Source organism: Carlito syrichta, unplaced genomic scaffold, assembly GCF_000164805.1.
Source record: "Carlito syrichta isolate Samal-C Ts95f unplaced genomic scaffold, Tarsius_syrichta-2.0.1 Scaffold307105, whole genome shotgun sequence".
Classification (NCBI taxonomy): Eukaryota; Metazoa; Chordata; class Mammalia; order Primates; family Tarsiidae; genus Carlito; species Carlito syrichta.
Genome location: NW_007251201.1, coordinates 98,544 through 118,864, shown reverse-complemented (window position 1 = coordinate 118,864; position 20,321 = coordinate 98,544). Strand labels below are relative to the sequence as shown.

Genomic DNA, 20,321 nt, shown 5'->3' with positions numbered 1-20,321 from the left:
TGACTGAAGTTTAAACATGTAAGAATAGATCACAATTTTTTATAAATAAATTCTGGGTTTTTCTGGGTCCCCCTGTTTGTTCTAGTAAAACAAGGAATAAAATTGATGATTCATCTCCTATACTAGGCTTCTCTTTGTAATACTTAGGGAAGATACGAGATTCTGTCAGTTGTCATTTATTATATAAAATAGTTGTCCCAGTGGTTCCATAACAGACCTGTCAGTGCCATTCAACAAAGAAAATCAAACACAGCTGCTATTTTGGTGTGGCTTGTGGTTTTGGTTTTGTTTTCATTTGAACTTTTTTTTATGCAGGCAGATCATCATTTAAAAGTAGTCATTTGGCGTTTTCTCTTGCATTCTTTGAATTTTTTGTATGTTTTTAAAAACTTAACTTGTCATTTCTATAATTGTACACACAGATTGAGCCATCTGTTTTTTTTTTTTTACTAGCCAATGAATTTTTTTTAAGTATAGGAAATAGGATAATTATATTTTAAATTCTGTAATTTCAGCGGATCTCTTTTATAAATTTGAAGAAAAAAAAAATTTTTGTGAGTCAGAGTCTCATTCTGTTGTCCAGGGTAGATTGCAGTGGCACACTCAATAGCTACCACATCCTTGACCTCCTGGTCTCAGGCAGTTCTTCCACCTCAGCATTCCAAGTAGCTGGGACTGTAGGCACTTGCCACTGCACCTGGCTAGTTTTTTAATTTTATTGTAGAGACAAAGTCTCGCCCAGCTGCCCAAGCTGGTTGCAAGAACCCCTGGACTCAGTCAGTCATCTTGCCTCGGCCTTCCAAAGCGCTGGGATTATAGGTGTGAGCAACTGCATCTGGCAAATATTTTTGACTATCAAAAGTAGTTTTCTTATATTCTTCTCTGCCTTCCATTTAATTTCTGTATTTTCAGAGGTAGGAGGAGGACTGGAAATTTCTGCTATTCCTGCTCTCTATTGCCTTTGTATGTTATAACTCTGAAGCATCCCATAATCACTTAGTTGCAACACAATTGGTGCCGCACAATTGTGTTCACATTAGGTCCTATTGGTCTCTCTAAGTCACAACCGAGGTGGAGGATGGATTATAGGGAACAAACATAGGTGCAGGGAGATCATTTAGTCCTTTGTAGTGGTCTAGTCAGGAAATATTAGTGGCTTGACCCACAGTACTGAGAGTGGTAGTAAAGGAATGTAGACAGAATAAGGAGAGAATTAATGAAATTTGTTGATGGGTTAGATGTTGATAGATGTAAGACAGAAACAGGAGTCAGGTTTCTAGATTAGATGCAGCATGCCGCTTACCTCTCTTTCATTTGTTCAACTCCTGGTTATAGTTAAAGGATTCTGTTTATATGTGGGAAACATTTCCACCCCAACCTCCACTGAGTTAGATGATCACACTATGTGCTTTCATAGAACGTGGCACTTCTCCATGATGACACTTCTTCTGTTTTTTAACTGTGAATTTGATTACCCCACACACAACATACACATAATCTTCACACTCTTGCCTTTGTCTTGTGAGAGTAAGGGCCATGTTTGTCTTATTCTTCATTATATTCCCAGCACCTAACATGGTCTTGGGGACACCAGTGTACTTTTGATGAATAAGCAAACGGTGTCATTTATAGCTGTTGCCTGGTCAAATATAGTAGGCCCTTATCTGGGCCTTTTTGATTCATTTCTCTAACTTAACTTTCATTTATTTTTGTTTGCTATCTCTCACTTTACCTTTTGTTATACCCTTACAGTGTAGCTTAGTGGATAAAAGAAAATATAAACAGCAAGAAATAAGCTTGTGTCTTATGGATTTTGATAGTTTCTTCCAAAATAATTCCCAAGTTTATTGACATCTAAAAAGTTAAGGGCCTTCAAATCATAATAGCACTTATTAGTTTTTAAAATATTACAAGTTCTCAACACAGGTTCTTGGAACCTTGTGCTGACAAAGAGAGTCATAAATCCCATTTGTGTGTAGATCAGTTCATTTCTATCAGAAGTATTAGGCCTGGGTTATTTGAGAAAGTAGACAGGTCATTGTAAATTCATCATCATCGTGCTTCAAGAAAAAGGCATTAATGACACTTTATATTATTATAAATATATACCTAAATCATACTTTAAGAACAGAATGATCTAAGATATTACTCAGACAAGAGTCAATACCCCCCCCTCAAAAAAAAGAAAATTACAAAGATTGATTTAAGAAAGAAACACTAAGCCATATAATTTCTCATTATTTCAGGTAGGGAGTGGGGGCAGAAAAAGGAAAATAATTTGATTTCTCTAGGCTTTACTTATCTTAAAATAAGTACAGTGGACCCATAAGCTAAAATATTCATTTTGGCCCAAATTCTGTTGCTCCATAAATTAGAAGAGCATGATAAAGGGGATATGTGGTGGGAATTTTGGGTTGAATCTCAATTTACTTTTCATTCTTCCCGTGACTTCATTTCTGTCTTGATGAGACCTAACTTAGAGAATGCATTCAAATATGTTTTTTCAAGCAACTTTATTAAGCTTAATTAACTACAAGTGGTTTTTCTAATCTCTTCTGAAATCAATTCTTGACAGCCTAATTTAGAGCAACAGTGTCAATTAAAATAAAATTTAAGATGAATTATTGTTATCCTAATCAATTCAAACTACAGAAAATGAATTTTCTATTTAGTAATGAAATAATGTATTCCTCTATAGTTGTCTGTGTTTTAACAGATGTTTTCTTTCTTTGGTTTAGGTCTCTGTTTTGGGATAACCGTACATCTAATTCCTTAAAGTAGTTTTATATGTAAAACTTGCAAGATCAGAACAATGCCTCCACGACCATCATCAGGTGAACTGTGGGGCATCCACTTGATGCCCCCGAGAATCCTAGTAGAATGTTTACTACCAAATGGAATGATAGTGACTTTAGAATGCCTCCGTGAGGCTACATTAATAACTATAAAGCATGAACTATTTAAAGAAGCAAGAAAATACCCTCTGCATCAACTTCTTCAAGATGAATCTTCTTACATTTTCGTAAGTGTTACCCAAGAAGCAGAAAGGGAAGAATTTTTTGATGAAACAAGACGACTTTGTGACCTTCGGCTTTTTCAACCCTTTTTAAAAGTAATTGAACCAGTAGGCAACCGTGAAGAAAAGATCCTCAATCGAGAAATTGGTATGATATGACTTTCAGCTAAATGGAATTTTTATCCTATTCTAAAATGTAAATAATTATTAAGCTTAACTATTGTCTCATTACTAAAATATTTCTCAACCAGTACCTTTTTAATCTTAAATAGCTTTCTAAATAAAAAAATCATTAGAAATCTAAAGTATTTTTGACTAATGAGCAATGAATCTATTTTTAACACCTCAATATTAGTCTATAAAGTTTTCTTTAAGCAGTATCATTTGCAGGATGACAGACTTGTTATACCCCAGCTTTGTTTTATTATTTAAAAAAAAACAACAACAAGATTGATATGGATAATGTTTGCTGTCTTTGGGCTATATTGTTGAATATATTGTCTTTCATATGTTAAAAATATGTGGGACCTTGTCAACTTTTAACATACATTTATTAATCAAACTTTTTTTAACCCAGAGAAACTTTTTATGCTGTTATGGTCTTCCAAAGCTACTAAGTTCCCTGTTTGTAAAAAAATGTTTATATTCTGTGTTTAATAGAATGTTATATTCTTTGTGCATTTTTTCCAGGTTTTGCTATTGGTATGCCAGTGTGTGAGTTTGATATGGTTAAAGATCCAGAAGTACAGGACTTCCGAAGAAATATTCTGAATGTTTGTAAAGAAGCTGTGGATCTTAGGGATCTCAATTCACCTCATAGTAGAGCAATGTATGTCTATCCTCCAAATGTAGAATCTTCACCAGAACTGCCAAAGCACATATATAATAAATTAGATAAAGGTAAGAAAATGGTCAGCCTGCTATAATAATTACTATAGTGAAATCTTCTATCTGTGCCTATATTTTCATATAGTCTTTTTTTTCCAGCTAGATAATAAGCTTCTTGAAGGCAGGGACTGCTTACACAAACAAGTTGCATGCCAAGTATACAAATTGTGTGCATAAATATTTACTGATTAAATGAATTGTGTGGATATGGTGCTGATTTCTTGCAAATTGTCTATCTCAATAAAATTGGAGAAATTCACTGTTTTTTAGGATACTAGCAGGATTAAAGCTGATTCTCTTTTTACAAATAAAAACAGGTATAAATAGTAGCATTTTATGAAATTTGGAGAAAACATTTTTTACACATTCTTGTTATATATCATGCAGAACAAATAAATTTTTTTTTTTTTTTTGAGTTGGAGTCTCATTCTGTCGCCCAGACTGGAGTACAGTGGCCGCTCCTGGCCACCACAGCCTCGACCTGCTGGGCTCCAGCGATCCTTCCGCCTCAACCTTCCGAGTAGCTGGAACTACAGGCGCGCGCTACCACGCCTGGCTAATTTTTTTTTTATTTATTGTAGAGATGAGGTCTCGCCTGCCCAGGAAGGTCTCGAACCCGCGGGCTCAGGCAATCCACTCACCTCAGCCTCCCAAAGGTGCAGGATTACAGGCTGAGCCACCGAGCCCTGCTAAATAATTTTTTTAAATGCTGTCCAATCATAATGAATGACAAAATAGGTAGACTTTTGACATTTAATATATGATTTCTAGAATTAAATAAACATGAAAATACATAAACTGTATTATTTTGGAAGTAAATACCATTGTACCAGATAAATATCTGTTATTTTTCAAGATAACAAAGTGAAAGTTTCAATTTGAAGTAATAAGTTAACTCTCACACACTATTAAATAAAATATTCTGTTAGTAGACTAAAACCTTATTACTATTTCATTCATATATTTCAAAATAGTTTGGCATAACATAAGCTCTTCATTCAGAATTCTTTTCTACTCTAACATACTTTTTAAGTAAAATGCTCTCACAGGCACAAGGATAGGAACAGACACTGGGACACTTCTGAAGCGGGAGGATGGAGGGAGACTAGGGTTGAAAAACTATCCACTGGGTGCCATGTCCACCACAGGTGACAGGCTCAGTAGAAACCCAAACCTCACCATCATGCAGTAGATCCATGAAGCAAATCTGCACATGTAGCCCTTGAATCTGACATAAAATTTAAAAATAAAATAAGTAAATATACATCAATTCTGTGACCCAGAAATTTCACTTCATTGAATTTTTCTCAAGAGAAATAAGAACTTATTATGTACATTAAAATGCTCATGGCAGCTTTATGTACATAATCTACAAAAACTAAAAGCAACTCAATTGTATATCAACAAGAAAACATTCATCCAAATGCAACACCACTCAGCAATAAAACAAAAGAATTAACAACTGATACATGGTAAGCACATGTCATGTGGAATAAAGAAAAGTCTACATAAAGGTTTAAAACAAAATGTTATTTATTTCATTTTTCCCAATTTTTTATGAAAATGTTTCCAACATATAAAAATGGAAAGATTTGTACCAACCCAGGCTCCACTCTAATATAGTTTTGATCTTTTCATTTTCTTTCCATTCATCTTTTTTTTCTTTTCTGTCTCTGGCTTAATTGATCTTAAAGTGAGAAAATTAGGAAACCCATTTCCACAAGGGTACCTGCCTAATGAACATGTACACATCTAACCCTGAATTATGCCCCACTTCTTCAAAATTAAAAATTAAAAAAAAAAGAAAACCCATTTCCTCTCCCCTCTTCATTCCCCTTCCGTCCCCTACCTTCTCTGTCTTTCTAATTCAGCATCTTTCGGCCTCCACTGGTTCTGTATTTTCCATAGTTACCAAAAAACTCTTCCACGTTAGGCACTGCTGAACCTTTGATACTATCTTGAGTCACTCTTAACAGGGAATGCACCCACACGGTTTCGAATGGTGATTTGCTCGGTCTCGTGTCCTTGTGACCCACTAGTCACAGTTGTGTGTGCTTGTCATAAAACATGAGATTTAGGCATGATCTGGAACCCTCCCAGATATGAAAATTTCCTGTTTTTACCTGATATTTGCCTAAACTTAATTAGGCTGATTATAAATCAGTTTCTATTATGATTAGAATGATGATGGTACATACGTTTTGAAATGTATCTCTTGAAGAATGAAATAGATATGGTGATTGCATCTAATAATGTTTTCCTGTTGCAGGGCAAATAATAGTGGTGATTTGGGTAATAGTTTCTCCAAATAATGACAAGCAGAAGTATACTCTGAAAATTAACCATGACTGTGTGCCAGAACAAGTAATTGCTGAAGCAATCAGGAAAAAAACAAGAAGTATGTTGCTATCCTCTGAGCAACTAAAACTCTGTGTTTTAGAATATCAGGGCAAATACATTTTAAAAGTGTGTGGATGTGATGAATACTTTCTAGAAAAATATCCTCTGAGTCAGTATAAGGTGAGTACCAGGTTTCAAGAATATTAATTTTAAATTTAACAGATAATCATATCGAGGACTAATATCTGTATTTTTAGGACATACTTTATGAAAATTAAATAATTAATATTAATAAATCACATTTTTACATTTATTTTTTATACTGTGTTTATTTAATTTGCGAGGATGAAAACGTTGGCAGTTACACTAACTCCAAAATGTGGGTTGTTTATATTAAAAATCTCTATTTTAACTTCCATTTCTAAATTCAGACTAGTGCATTTGTCAATATATCCATATTTTTTTTTTTTTTTAGTTGAGCTCTCACTCTATCACCCAGGCTGGAGTGCAGTGGCATACTCACTGCCACCCCAGCGTTGACTTGCTGGGCTCCAGCAATCCTTCCACCTCAGCCTTCCAAGTAGCCGGAACCACAGGCGTGCACTCCCACACCCGGCTAATTTTTTATTTTATTGTAGCTTTGAGGTCTCGTCAAGTTCCTCGGGCTGGTCTCGAACTCATGGGCTCAAGCAATCCACTCGCCTCGGCCTCCCAAAGGGCTGGGGTCACAGGCCGAGTCACCAAGCCTGGTCTATATCCATAATTTTATCCACGTCTTCTGTTGGTGGTTTTTCATTTTGTTTTGTTTTTATGATGTTTATCACCTTAAGCAATGACACTGGAATAGAATTAAAATAGACCTTTTACTACTGTTAAGATGTACTATTAGTACTTCCCCATTCTTTTTGTCTCTTCATTAAATAAATACCTATTAAGAAGCAACTGTCTGTGCCAAGTATATGCCAAGTACTGATTTACAATACTAAGCAAAACATGGTCTGTCCTTCACCTTCCTTATTTTATAGTGGGGCTTTTGGGTAAGAAAATAATATGTATTCAGTAGTATTTATATTAAAAACCTCAGCGGACAGTAGACATCCTTGCTGTTGTCCTGCTTTGTATGCCCTTCACGGTGTATCTTCCTTTTAATAAATATACCTGTCTTAATTAAAAAACAAAACAAAGCACCTCTATCCTAAGTTCCATTTCAAAGTTCAGACCATGGAATTTTAATATTTTTATAAACATATCCATAGTTGTATCAGTCTCTTCTGTTTTTGCTTTTTTGTTTTGTTTGTTTTGTTTTTTGACAAGACTAATGTTCGTAAGGAAATGCTTGGACAGAAGAGCAAGTGGGCATCAGCCCTTGCATGAGACATCATCACATTTGAATTATTTACTTAATAGATTGAGCTACAGAGGCTTCCTAAATGATGTCTCTTTTCTCTTATCAAGTATGCTGTTTTCATAATAAGTATCCTGTGATCCTTATTTTTAATTCCTTTTTTTTTTAACCTTCAGTTAAGGGTAGAACTACAGTGTCAAAACCTGACCTCTTTTTCTTTTGTACAGTTTATATTCAGAGGTATTTGGTTAATCCTGTGCTGTAACCTAACTTCCAAATGTATCAACTACTAATAGATGTAGGCCATAACATTTGATTTTTTTAAACCACCTTTGCGGATTAGTGTGTAAATTCTCATAATAATCTCACATGTTGCTTTTAAAATGAAAAATCTAACAGGAAATGGTTTCTCCCCTTGTTCTCCTACAGTATATAAGAAGCTGTATAATGCTTGGGAGGATGCCCAATCTGATGCTGATGGCTAAGGAAAGCCTCTACTCTCAGCTGCCAATGGACTGTTTTACAATGCCGTCTTATTCCAGACGCATTTCCACAGCTACACCTTATATGAATGGAGAAACATCTACAAAATCCCTTTGGGTTATAAATAGTGCACTCAGAATTAAAATTCTTTGTGCCACCTATGTAAATGTAAATATTCGAGACATTGATAAGGTAAAGTCAAATCCGGTGCTTATTTTTTATTCAATTGTATAATAATTTGCTGACCTGTAGTATGTTTTCAGATGGCAAGAAAAACACCCAAATCTCTGAAAGTAAAAATATATAATGAATTATACATGAGCTTCCACCTACCTCAGCTCACAGCTCTTTGTCAATAATTCTAATATCCATAATTCTAGCTCTTAAAACCCAAAGTTTTAAAGAATTTATTTGGCAGAAAACCTGACCTGTGGAGCCTGAAGTGAGTCTTTTAATAATCTTTATTAATCTCACTTCGTGAAAATATTCATGTGTTTCTTATTACAGAAATAGTAACATCTTTATGCTCCAACTGCTAAGGGCTTTGTTCTTTTTTTCCCCCAGTTTAAAAAATTTTTTAAAAATCTTTCTGTTTTGATTCTCATTTGTTACAGCAATCCAGCTGCTAAGGGTTTTAAGTAATATTTAGTATATGTTACAATTTATCTTTCTAAAATAGGAAAAACTCTGAATTTATACCTGGCTTAAAGGTATGGGGCAACCCCCTCAGATCCCCTCCCACTGTGGGAGCTTTTCTGTCCTCTCAATAAATCCTGTTTTCAAGAAGAAAAAGGGATTATGGACATATATTAATTTTTCAGTAGTCTGTCTGTATCATTATTAACAAATGAAGGTAGCAACAAATTTTGGTGAAGAATCTACATCAATATTAACTTATATATGTGAAGAAGAAAAGGAGAACAGGAAAACTATAAACAAAAATGTTATGGTTTTATATTTGGTTCTATCTATGTGTGTATGCATATGTATGAGTATATATATTTGTATACACATACTTTTTTTTTTAGATCTATGTTCGAACAGGCATCTATCATGGAGGAGAACCCTTGTGTGACAATGTGAACACTCAAAGAGTACCTTGTTCCAATCCCAGGTAAGGAAGTATATGGATTTATATTTCCAAAGGTCATATTAGCATTTAGCAATGTGATCAGTAAAAATAGTATATTTTACATCATTAGTTTTATACAAGTTGTATAAATTACCAGACATTTACATATAGACTTTCTGTCAAATGAGTACGAATCCCAGGACCACTTTATTGATTATCTCCAAAATTTTATCAGAAGAGTTTTTCTGATTTTCTTATTGTAGCAAGAAGAGAGCAGAATATGGTTAAAATTGTGCTGATGATTTCTGCATTAGATTTTAAAACCTAGCATTTTATTCTTTTCTTATCTCCATCCTCAATTACATGAAGGAGAAGAAAAGTGGCAAACAACTCTACAACCAATCTACTTTGAGGCAGTTTCCTTCAAGTCACTCTCAAGAATAGCTATTTATGGCATTTAAATAAGGGGTCTTTGGGAACAAATGAGTTTGGGGGGAGAGGTTTTGGGGAACGTTTAAAATTATTTAAATATTGCCTAGATGTTATGAAAAAATAAAAAGTAGTATAATCCAATAACCTGTCATCCTGCTATTTTTTTGCCTCTCTGTATAGAATCATTTCGGAATAAGAGTCTATCCCAGAATATAATAGCAGTAATATTTTGAGAGAACTCAAATTGATATTGAAGATTGGAAGTGGTTTTTCTAAAACAGAAATAGAGCTAACTAGTGAATCCTTCAAAAGTAAATCTCACAGTGAATCAAGACTGCATTCTAGGAGATGCCAGAAAAAGTACTGTTCTTATAATTAAGTTGCTAAAGGTAGCTACCCTCCAAGAGCCCAGGTAAAGTTCACAGAGACAGAAGCCTTCTCTTCCAGAAGGAGGAGAGAGTTTCTCAGTCTGCCTAAACCACTGTAGGTCATTCAGGGTAGAAGTAATGTTGTGGCAACAAACAATCCCAGATTTTTAAAAACTTTTTGTTCCAACAGCAGTTTATTTCCCACTCATGCAGTATGTCTGCCACAGGTTGGGTTGGGGAAGTTGTGCGAGCAATAGAAAACCAATATTTGGAGAAATAATGGCCAGAATTTTTCCAAATTTAGTAGAATTATAAATTCATCAGTCCAAGGAGTTCAACAAGCCCCAAGCAAAGACCCAAAAATGATACTGGATAGATTTATCCTAGTTGTCTCAAGTATCAAAAGTAAATTAACCCTATAAAAGTGAATGGCAATTTTATTTAATAATATATGATTAAAGTGTTGAAATTTTAGTAAAGTAGCTATTTATAGAGCTATTTATTTGATTATTTTTTCTTCATATATTCTCTAGGTGGTATAAAGATTTAAGTAATTTTTTTAACTTTTGTGTGTTTACAAAAATGAAAAATCAGAAAAAATGTGAAATTATTAGAAACATAGAAAAGTAGATTTTTAAAAATTGTTGCTTATAATAAGTATTTGTTCCAAATCTGTGCCTCCCGTTTACAAGGTATATTAGATCATTTATGATTTCTTCATAAATGTTACCAGTTATCTCCCAGAATCAGAGTCAATTTGGAATGCATACACACACACGCGTGCATGCACGCACACGAATGAAGCCATTTTCTAAAAATAGTGGGTGTGGATGTGTATGAGAGAGGGAGAGAGAGAGAGAGAGAGAAAGAGAGAGAGAGAGTGTGAGTGTGTGTGTGTGTGTGTGTGTTTGTGTGTGTGTGTTGTAGGATGGATGGACTTCAGAAAAAGAGAAAAAAATGCTTTATTCCATCAGCACAGTGCTGAACAACTAAGATTCGCACAGGACAGAACTCTCTTTGAAAGTGTGTACAAGAACATTTATTGCTGAGTGTTGTGGTGCGTGCCTGAGGTCTCAGCTACTTGGGAGTATGCGGGGAGGCTGAGGCAAGATTACTTGAGCCCAGAAGTTCGAGGCTGCAGTGTGCAGTGATCACTCCTGTGAATAACCACTGCACTCCAATTTGGGTGACATAGCAAGAATCCCATCTCTAAAAAATAACAATAACAATATTTATTGTATCTTTTACATTTAGAATTCTGGCCAAATTTCTCCTTTTTTAATGTGTCTTCTTTCTATAAGTAGACCATAGTTTTTAAATCTTTTCTCATACTTGAGCAAAGATACTAAAATAAATAGAACTTATTTGACTCATAAAGTTTATAATTTTGTCTGGATAATGAAAATAGGATTTTTGTACCATTGTTGATTAAGAATTGTTTTATCTGTAATCAAATACTAAAATAGAATGATGTAGACGGCATTTGAGAAATTTTCGAAGTTAACATCTAACATTTGAGCTTTTCCCAAAGGCCAGTCACTATTCTTACCCCCTTACTTACATTATCTAATCTCATGAGATAGTACCGTCCTCATGTGGGTAGATCCTGTTTCACTATTTCCCATGTCACAGAGGAGGCAAAAGAGAAAGCAAGGGTCACATATTTAGTAAAATAGTAGAAACAAGATTCTACTCTAAGCAGTCTGATTCCTGAGTCCTTACTCTTTAACTATCGTTATAATATTTTTAAAAAACACAAAACTCTTTATTGTATATGGCTCTTTACAGATATGTCCACCAAATATAGACTTAATTTCACATGTAGCATCTAGTATATTGAGGGAATTTAAATAACTTCTTATCCTATCACTTTTTGTAGTCATTTTTTAGTCTTACTATGAATGTCAAGTTGTATTACTTCTTATAAGCTAGTTATTCTAAAATTCAAGGCCTGGTGCAGTGACTCGTACCTGTAATCCCAGCACTTTGGGAGGCCAAGGCCAGAGGATTGCTTTAGCTCAGGAGTTTGAGACCAGCCTGGGCAGCATAGCAAGACCATGTCTCTACAAAAAAACAAGAATTGGCCAAGCGTGGCAGTGGCATAGTCTCAGCTACATGGGAGGCTGAAGCCCAGAAGGTCAAGGCAGCAGTGGAGCCATGCCACTGCACTCCAGCCTGGGTGACAGAGGGAGACTCCAACTCAGAAAAAAAAAAAAATCAAATACTGTCTCTTTATGTATCCATCAAATTTTTTTTTTTTTTTTGAGTTGGAGTCTCACTCCGTCACTCAGACTGGAGTGCAGTAGCACGCTCACGGCCTCCCCAGTGTTGACCTGCTGGGCTCAGGCGACCCTTCCACCTCAGCCTTCCAAGTAGCCGGAACTACAGGCGCGTGCTACCACACTTGGCTTATTTTTTGATTTATTGTAGAGATGAGGTCTCGCCAAGTTGCCCAGGCTGTTCTCAACCCCATGGACTCAGGCAGTCCGCTCACCTCAGCCTCCCAAAGTGCTGGGATTACAGACTTGAGCCACTGGGCCCAGCCATCATTTTATCTACATGCTGATTTATTTAAATTAGTGGGATCTTCTGAATAAAATTATATTATGCATAAGAGTAATTAAGCATAATCATAATGGGAAATCTCATTCTGTTTGACTTTTTATAAACAAAATTATGTTTTGGTTTTAGCTTTTTTAGTGAAGTATGCATGAACTATATAAATCATAATTGCATTGTGATTTATCACAAATTGAATGCCCCTGTAACCACTACACTACACAATGTTCAAGAAATAGAACATTGACCAATATTCCAAAAGCCCCTCTATGCCTGTTGCCAATCTGTTAACTGTCTCTTCTCCAAAAGGTAACCACTATCCTGACTTCTAACATTATTGATTAATTTTACTTGTTGAATTTTATATAAATGAACTCAGAGAATCTGTGTTCTTTTGTGTCTAGCTTTTGTTACTCAATATTATATTTCTTAGATTCCACCTATTATGTGACTATTTCATTTTTGTTGCTATGTAATATTCCATTATATAAATATACCACAATATTCTATTCTACCATTGGACATTTGGGTTGTTTGCAGTTTGGATAATTATAAGTAATTCTGCTGTTCACAAATGTGCACATTTTGTCATTTTATTCCTAGAAGTGAAGGTGGGTCATGTGGTATACTTATGTTCACTTTTAGTAGATTATGCTTTCCACATTGGTTGTAACCAGTTACACCCCGACTCGTAGTGATGAGATTTCCTATTATACATAGCCTCATGACAGCATGGCATCACTAATCTTTATAGTTGTAGCTCTTCTCAGGTATAGTGATCTGTCAGTGAGATTTTAATTTACCTTTTCTATATGACAAATAATATTAACTGCTTCATGTTCAATGACCATATGGATGTGATCCTATAAAGGGCCTGTTCCCATCTGTCTCTTACCTGTTTTTCATTTGGTTTATTGTTTTCTTAATGATTTGTAGGAGTTGTTTATATATACCAGATAAGGCCTTTATTTAATAAATTTTTTTTTTAATTTTACATAGGTGGAATGAATGGCTGAATTATGATATATACATTCCTGATCTTCCTCGTGCCGCTCGGCTTTGCCTTTCCATTTGCTCTGTTAAAGGCCGAAAGGGTGCTAAAGAGGTAAAGTATTTCAGGAAGAACAATTACGCCTACCTCTACCCTGCGATTGAATTATTTCACAAAATGGACATTTTTGCCTATTTAAGAAAATATTAATAAACCTGTTTCTAAATTTTTAATAAATATGTCATGGAAGAATACTTTGCAAGCGCTTCAGGAGTTTAGTTAGGATGAGTCAGTATGTTTTGAGTTAATATTGATGCAGTTTTAATGACTATATGCAAATATCTGTCATATTTGTTGTGATTCATATTTCCTTATAATTAAAGAAAATACATGTAATTTATCATGGGAAAAAGGAAGGAAAGTGCTTAAACTTTGAAAAATCAGTGTGACTCTTTGTAGATATTATATTCCTATTATTATAGAGACAATTGTTGAATTCTCCTTCTCAGGGAAGAAAAGTGTTTTATAATTTAAAATATTTAAATTTAAATTTTTACCACCTGGCATGGTGGCTGTGATCACATTCTGTGATCCCAGCACATTGGGAGGCCAAAGCAAGAGGACTTGACTGCTTGAGCCCAGGGCTTCAAGACCAGCCTAAGCAACTTGGTGAGACCTAGTCTCTACAATAAACCAAAAAATTAGCCAGTCATGGTGGCACACACCTGTAGTCCTGGCTACTTGAAAGGCTGAGGCAGAAGAATTACCTGAGTTCAGCAGGCTGAGACTGCGGTAGCCATGAGTGTGTGTGCCAGTGTGTGTGCCACGGCACTCCAGCCAGGGTGACAGAGGACTCTAACTTAAAAAAAAAAAAAGTAAATGTCTTTTATAATTTAATCCATAGACTAGTGAATTTTTTTGTTTGTTTTTTAAGGAACACTGTCCATTGGCATGGGGAAATATAAACTTGTTTGATTACACTGACACTCTAGTATCTGGGAAAATGGCTTTGAATCTCTGGCCAGTACCTCATGGATTAGAAGATCTGCTGAACCCTATTGGTGTTACTGGATCAAATCCAAATAAAGTAAGGTTTTTATTACCAGAAATTAAATATTTTTAAATAACAGCCAAGCACAATATATATCATAATGTTTCTTCCATTTCTTAGGAAACTCCATGCTTAGAGTTGGAGTTTGACTGGTTCAGCAGTGTGGTTAAGTTTCCAGACATGTCAGTGATTGAAGAGCATGCCAATTGGTCTGTATCCCGTGAAGCAGGATTTAGTTATTCCCATGCAGGACTGGTAAGACAAATCACTGAGTTTGCTAAGTGTCTCTCATAACCTGTGGATTTGAGTAATACTCTGTATGGAAAAAGTTTCATGTATTTTAGTTATACTGGCATAGACACTATGAGCTCCAGGACCAGGGCCAGTATTGCAGCAGAATAAAATTCTCTGTATGCTAATATTTTCACTGCAGTCCTGCTTTTTCAGAGCCCTAGCCTGCCTTCGTTCATTTAACAAATATTTATTAAATGCTGACTATATGTAAAGCACCGGGGTAGGATCTAGGTAATTAAGTCTTGAAGTAAACAGACCTCCACTGAGCATACAGTTTAGTGGTGAAAACATTCAATAAATAAGAACAGAAATATAAGATTGCAGTTGTCCCTTGAACACCGTAAGTTTTAACTACTCAAGTTCACTTACACGTGAATTTTTTTTTCAGTAGACATACTGGAAATTTTTTTGGAAATTTATAACAATTGAAAAAAATCACAAACTGCATAGCATAGGTATACTGAAGAAAGTTTAAAGTTAGGTATGTCATGAATGCATAAAATATATGTAGAAACTATTTTGTTTTTTTTGTTTTTTTAGAAAGCAGGATTTATTAAGAGGACAGAAAAGCACCCACAGTAGGAGGGGACCCGAAGGGGTTGCCCTATACTATTCTGTTTTATTGTTTACTCCATAAAATGCACAGGGTTATATTCTTTTTAGTTTCCTAGTATTTGGTATACAGTGTTATAATGAGAGAGTTTCTTTCCCCTTACTTAATTTTATGTTTTAAATTTGAAAGTTTTGCAGCAATTATATGAATATGTTAAGGCAAGGAACATGAAAGAGTTTACATTTTTATTGTACTGTTTTATTGTTTCTTATGCCAGGAACAACAGCAGATAAGTTAATTGGTTACCAGGAAGGGACCTCATTGGGAAGATAATTAGGTTGTTTACTACTATCCCTCATATCCCAATCTAGTATTCTCTGTAACTCTGGCAGTTACTGTTTTAACTGTGGTTGGTAGTAATATTAACCAAGTAAATTATTGAATTTTTTCCACAAATACTATGTTTTAAGTTGGTCTTTCCCTCTCCCCGAAAATGAAGTCTTGTAAAAAGGATAAATTATTTTGCAGTAGTTAATAAGCAATGTAAGGTTTATTGAAAATTGTTTTACCTTTTTTTGTAGATCACTCATAAATCTGGGGGCTTGGGGAGGAATATGGTAAAGGAAACCACATTAAGTATTACTTTATTTTACAGAGTAACAGACTAGCCAGAGACAATGAATTAAGAGAAAATGACAAAGAACAGCTCCGAGCAATTTGTACACGAGACCCTCTATCTGAAATCACTGAGCAAGAGAAAGACTTTCTATGGAGCCATAGGTGCGTGTTAAGATGAAGAGTCTCTGGGTTTTTTTCTTTATTATAGAAAAAAGAACTGAGTTTGGCTAATTTTGGCTATATCTTTACCATACCTGGTAGAATAAATTAAGCACAAGTTACATGATTTTTAAATTTTAAATACTGCCTTTTGTAAAACTGTGGATATAGATAAATGTTTCTAGAATTTTTATGCTGCATTGGTACTTTGCATGTTGAAGCCTTTTTTTAATTCTAAATTATTGATAGAACTTTTTGTGAGGATTTTTAAAAATAAAATTCAAGATTTAAAGAACCCTGTAGTTTTTAGGTCAACTTAGTTGTAATTTAGTTGTTCTAGATACTATAATTTTTAGGATTTCTCTTCCGTTTTTCTTTTTTCTTATACTTCCTTAAAGTAATAGTGTAATGCCTTGTTTTTACTTAAGGAGAAATTATCCCACTGTTGATAAGTGACACTGGTATTTTTAAATCAAGGGGTTGCACTGCATTTCTGCAGAAAGTTCATTAAAACATAAAGTCTGTCTAGTGACCACAGTATACGTGGTGATTCTAATTCATGTTGCATAAGTAGATGAAAAACATGAACTGTATAAAGAGTGACATAACATAGATCCATAATTTTTCTTATCTGACAACTAAATTTAAATACTTATCCTCCATTTGGATTTGCCTTTCATCTTTGTCATTGTAACTGTGAAACTATGTGTATACATAAAATACAACTATGTGTGAAACACTGATCTCTTTTGATTTTAAAAAAGGCTAGTAATGGTAAGAAGCTTGGAACTTCTTAAAAATTTCACAATTGAAAAGTTAGACATCTAAACCTTTTGAATATCATGCAAGAGTGTTTTTTTATTTTATTTTGTCTTTCTCGCACAGACACTATTGTGTGACTATCCCCGAGATTCTGCCTAAATTGCTACTGTCCGTTAAATGGAATTCTAGAGATGAAGTAGCCCAGGTAAATGCATATTTGAGATTTCTAAATAACTGTTGCACACAATTGGTATGCCACTCAGATTGTTTTTTCTCAAAAAGTGTCCATAAATATAAGAGATAAAAAATAGGCTATGTCTTAAATACATTAATTAATGGCAGTATAGTAGGAAAAATAGCATTCATATAATTTCCATAAGTAAAGCTAATCAGAACTGAAACGGGATCTTAATCTAGACTAATTTTAAAACCGGAAGTCAAGACAGTGTTTTAGAGAGCTTGTTCACAACTCTCTGCTTGTTAAATCTGATGTATTGTCTCTTTCCTACCCAGATGTACTGCTTGGTTAAAGACTGGCCTCCAATCAAACCTGAGCAGGCCATGGAGCTTCTGGACTGTAATTACCCAGATCCTATGGTTCGAAGTTTTGCTGTTCGGTGCTTGGAAAAATATTTAACAGATGACAAACTTTCTCAGTACCTAATTCAGCTAGTACAGGTAAAATATTATAAATAGTAAATAATGTTTAATCGGAGTAATGATTTATTCCAGATTCATGCAGCTTGCAAAATCTGTTGCATTTACTAGTTTTATGTTGTTTTTTTAATCAGCATTATTACCAGTAGTATCTACTTTCTTTCTGATAAATTTTCTTTAGATCCAGCCATGCATAAACTGATCCTGATTTTATTTGATTTTCTTTTCATTGTTTTTTTAATCACCTAGGTCTTAAAATATGAACAGTATTTGGATAACCTGCTTGTGAGATTTTTACTCAAGAAAGCATTGACTAATCAAAGGATTGGGCACTTTTTCTTTTGGCATTTAAAGTAAGTCAAATTATCTTACCATTAAAATCCTTAGCTGTTTATTACTTGCTTTCTTAATTGATGTGTAAATATGTATTACTTGTGTACTTCTATTTTTGTTTGGCTGGAAGAATTTTTCAGGTAGTAGTTTCATCCTACCTGAAACTCTTGATTGTTTTGCTTCTAAATGGTAGATTTTGGATAATGTTACTGTTCACATGATTGTAACATTTATTAGATTGAGACAATTTTTTAAAAATTTTTCTTAACAAAGAAATTATTTAATTTCTCTTTGAAATTAAATAAGCAGTAAAATTTAAAACTGAATTTTATACATGAATGAGAGCTGAAATGTTTTCAAAGATTTTGATTATACTTGAAGTATAGTAAAATTTGCTAGGTCCAGATGAATATTGCTGTAGGTTTCAAGGTATGTCTGGATTAAAATATCCCAAAATAAAGGAAAAAACATCTTACCTTGAAATTCAGAACAAAATCCCATGTTTCTTATTAGAAAAAAAAGACTAAGAATAAAAAATAGCTGTGTGTGGTGGCTCACACCTTTAATCCTAGCACTTCAGGAGGTTAAGGTGAAAGGATCACTTGAGGACAGCAATTCCAGACCAGCCTGGGCAACAAAGCGAAAAAATAGAAAAATTAACCAAGCATGATGGCACATGCCTGTAGTCCCAGCTCAGAAGGCTGAAACAGGAGGATCACTTGAGCCCAGGAGTTGGAGGCTGAGGTGAGCCATGATTGTGTCACTGCACTCCAGCCTGAGTGGCAGAATAAGACCCTGTGTCAAAAAAGAAAAAAGAAAAAAATATATTTTGCAGAATGTGATATATCTAGTGCTCACAGTTAGAGGTCATAAGCCATATTTTTTAATAAATTTAGAAACAGATTTGTGTCTAATATGCTTTTTTTAATGCTGAAATTAAAAATGGATCCAAGAAGTCAGATTGAAATGGAAAGTATAGACATGTGCATCAGAAGAGTCAAATAGTGCTTACTGAGCTCCTTGCTCCCGCCTTATTCATTTTACTATTTTTGTGCACCATTTCCTTTTTCCATGGTTTCATATCTTGTGCTGAGATCAGTGAATGAAAAGTTTTAAAAATAAACTATAAACTAGTTTTTTATTAAATTTGTATATTCAGAAACTACCTGAAACTCTTGATTGTTTTGCTTCTAAATGGTAGATTTTTGATAATGTTACTGTTTGCATGATTGTAACATTTATTAGATTGAGACAATTTTTAAAAATTTTTTCTTAACAAAGATGATTTGTATATTCATTTTAATACTGTGTGTGTGTTTTTAATCTTGCGCTGTTCTTTTAGGTCTGAGATGCACAATAAAACAGTTAGCCAGAGGTTTGGCCTGCTTTTGGAGTCCTATTGTCGTGCCTGTGGGATGTATTTGAAGCACCTGAATAGGCAAGTTGAGGCAATGGAAAAACTCATTAACTTAACTGACATTCTGAAGCAGGAGAAGAAGGATGAAACACAAAAGGTGTGTGACTCTTTGAGACTCTTTTCATTCCAGGGCCCAGGGCTGATTAGAAGCCCAGTGTATATGCAGATCGTGGTCCTTGGAATCAAACTGATTGGAATTTGGATCCAAGTTCCACTGCCTCTCTGCTGTGTAGTGTTAGACACATTACTTAGACTCATTTTTTCTTATCTGTAAAATGGGAACGATATTTTCTTCATAGGGTCATTGTGAGAAGATTTACATGAGATGTGCATACATAGTCCCTAGAACAAAGGTGCCTAATAAATGTTTCCTCTATTTTCCTTTCCTTTCTCTTTTATATAGCCCTAAGTATTTAAAATTATTCTTTTTTTATTGTGATTGTCTCTTAGTAATGACCTAAAAATTAATGGAAAGAAATTAGTTTTTACACTTATAAATTTAAAATGGAGATGAGGCACAGTAGCTCACGTCTGTAATCCCAGCATTTTGAGAGGAAGAGACAGGAGGATCACTTGAGCCTAGGAGCCTAGGAGTTCAAGACCAGCCTGGGCAACATAGCAAGACCTCATCTGTACAAAAAATAAAAATAAAAGGATGAGCCATGTGTGGTGGTACATGCCTGTAGTCCCAGCTACTTGGGAGGCTGATGCAGGAGGATTGCTTGACCCCAGGAGTTGGAGGCTGCAGTGAGTCATGATCATGCCACTCCACCCCAGCCTGGGCAACAGAACGAGACCCTGACTCGGATAGATGGATGGATGGACGGACGGACAGATGGACAGATGGATGGATGGATGGATAGAGACCCTGACTTTAGATAGATAGATAGATAGAAAGAAAGAAAGGATGGACTCCAAGTCATGCAGTAAATATCATATACTCTAGGCATCTGCAGTCAAGGTTGGTGTAACTAAAGAAGATG

At 34.7% G+C, this 20,321-nt stretch overlaps 1 protein-coding gene across 1 annotated transcript in view; it reads left to right on the top strand.

Moving 5' to 3' along the window:
• The first annotated feature begins 2,737 nt into the window (after positions 1–2,737).
• PIK3CA (phosphatidylinositol-4,5-bisphosphate 3-kinase catalytic subunit alpha) overlaps positions 2,738–20,321 on the top strand; it is a 30,543-nt gene continuing 12,959 nt past the window's right edge. The window contains exons 1-13 of the mRNA XM_008063853.1: positions 2,738–3,164; positions 3,707–3,916; positions 6,174–6,424; positions 8,019–8,264; positions 9,101–9,186; positions 13,503–13,608; positions 14,429–14,581; positions 14,666–14,800; positions 16,048–16,172; positions 17,055–17,136; positions 17,445–17,609; positions 17,838–17,941; positions 19,264–19,435. Of these exons, the coding sequence (XP_008062044.1) occupies positions 2,813–3,164; positions 3,707–3,916; positions 6,174–6,424; positions 8,019–8,264; positions 9,101–9,186; positions 13,503–13,608; positions 14,429–14,581; positions 14,666–14,800; positions 16,048–16,172; positions 17,055–17,136; positions 17,445–17,609; positions 17,838–17,941; positions 19,264–19,435 (2,187 nt within the window). The 5' untranslated portion in view covers positions 2,738–2,812. The remainder of the gene's footprint in view (positions 3,165–3,706; positions 3,917–6,173; positions 6,425–8,018; positions 8,265–9,100; positions 9,187–13,502; positions 13,609–14,428; positions 14,582–14,665; positions 14,801–16,047; positions 16,173–17,054; positions 17,137–17,444; positions 17,610–17,837; positions 17,942–19,263; positions 19,436–20,321) is intronic.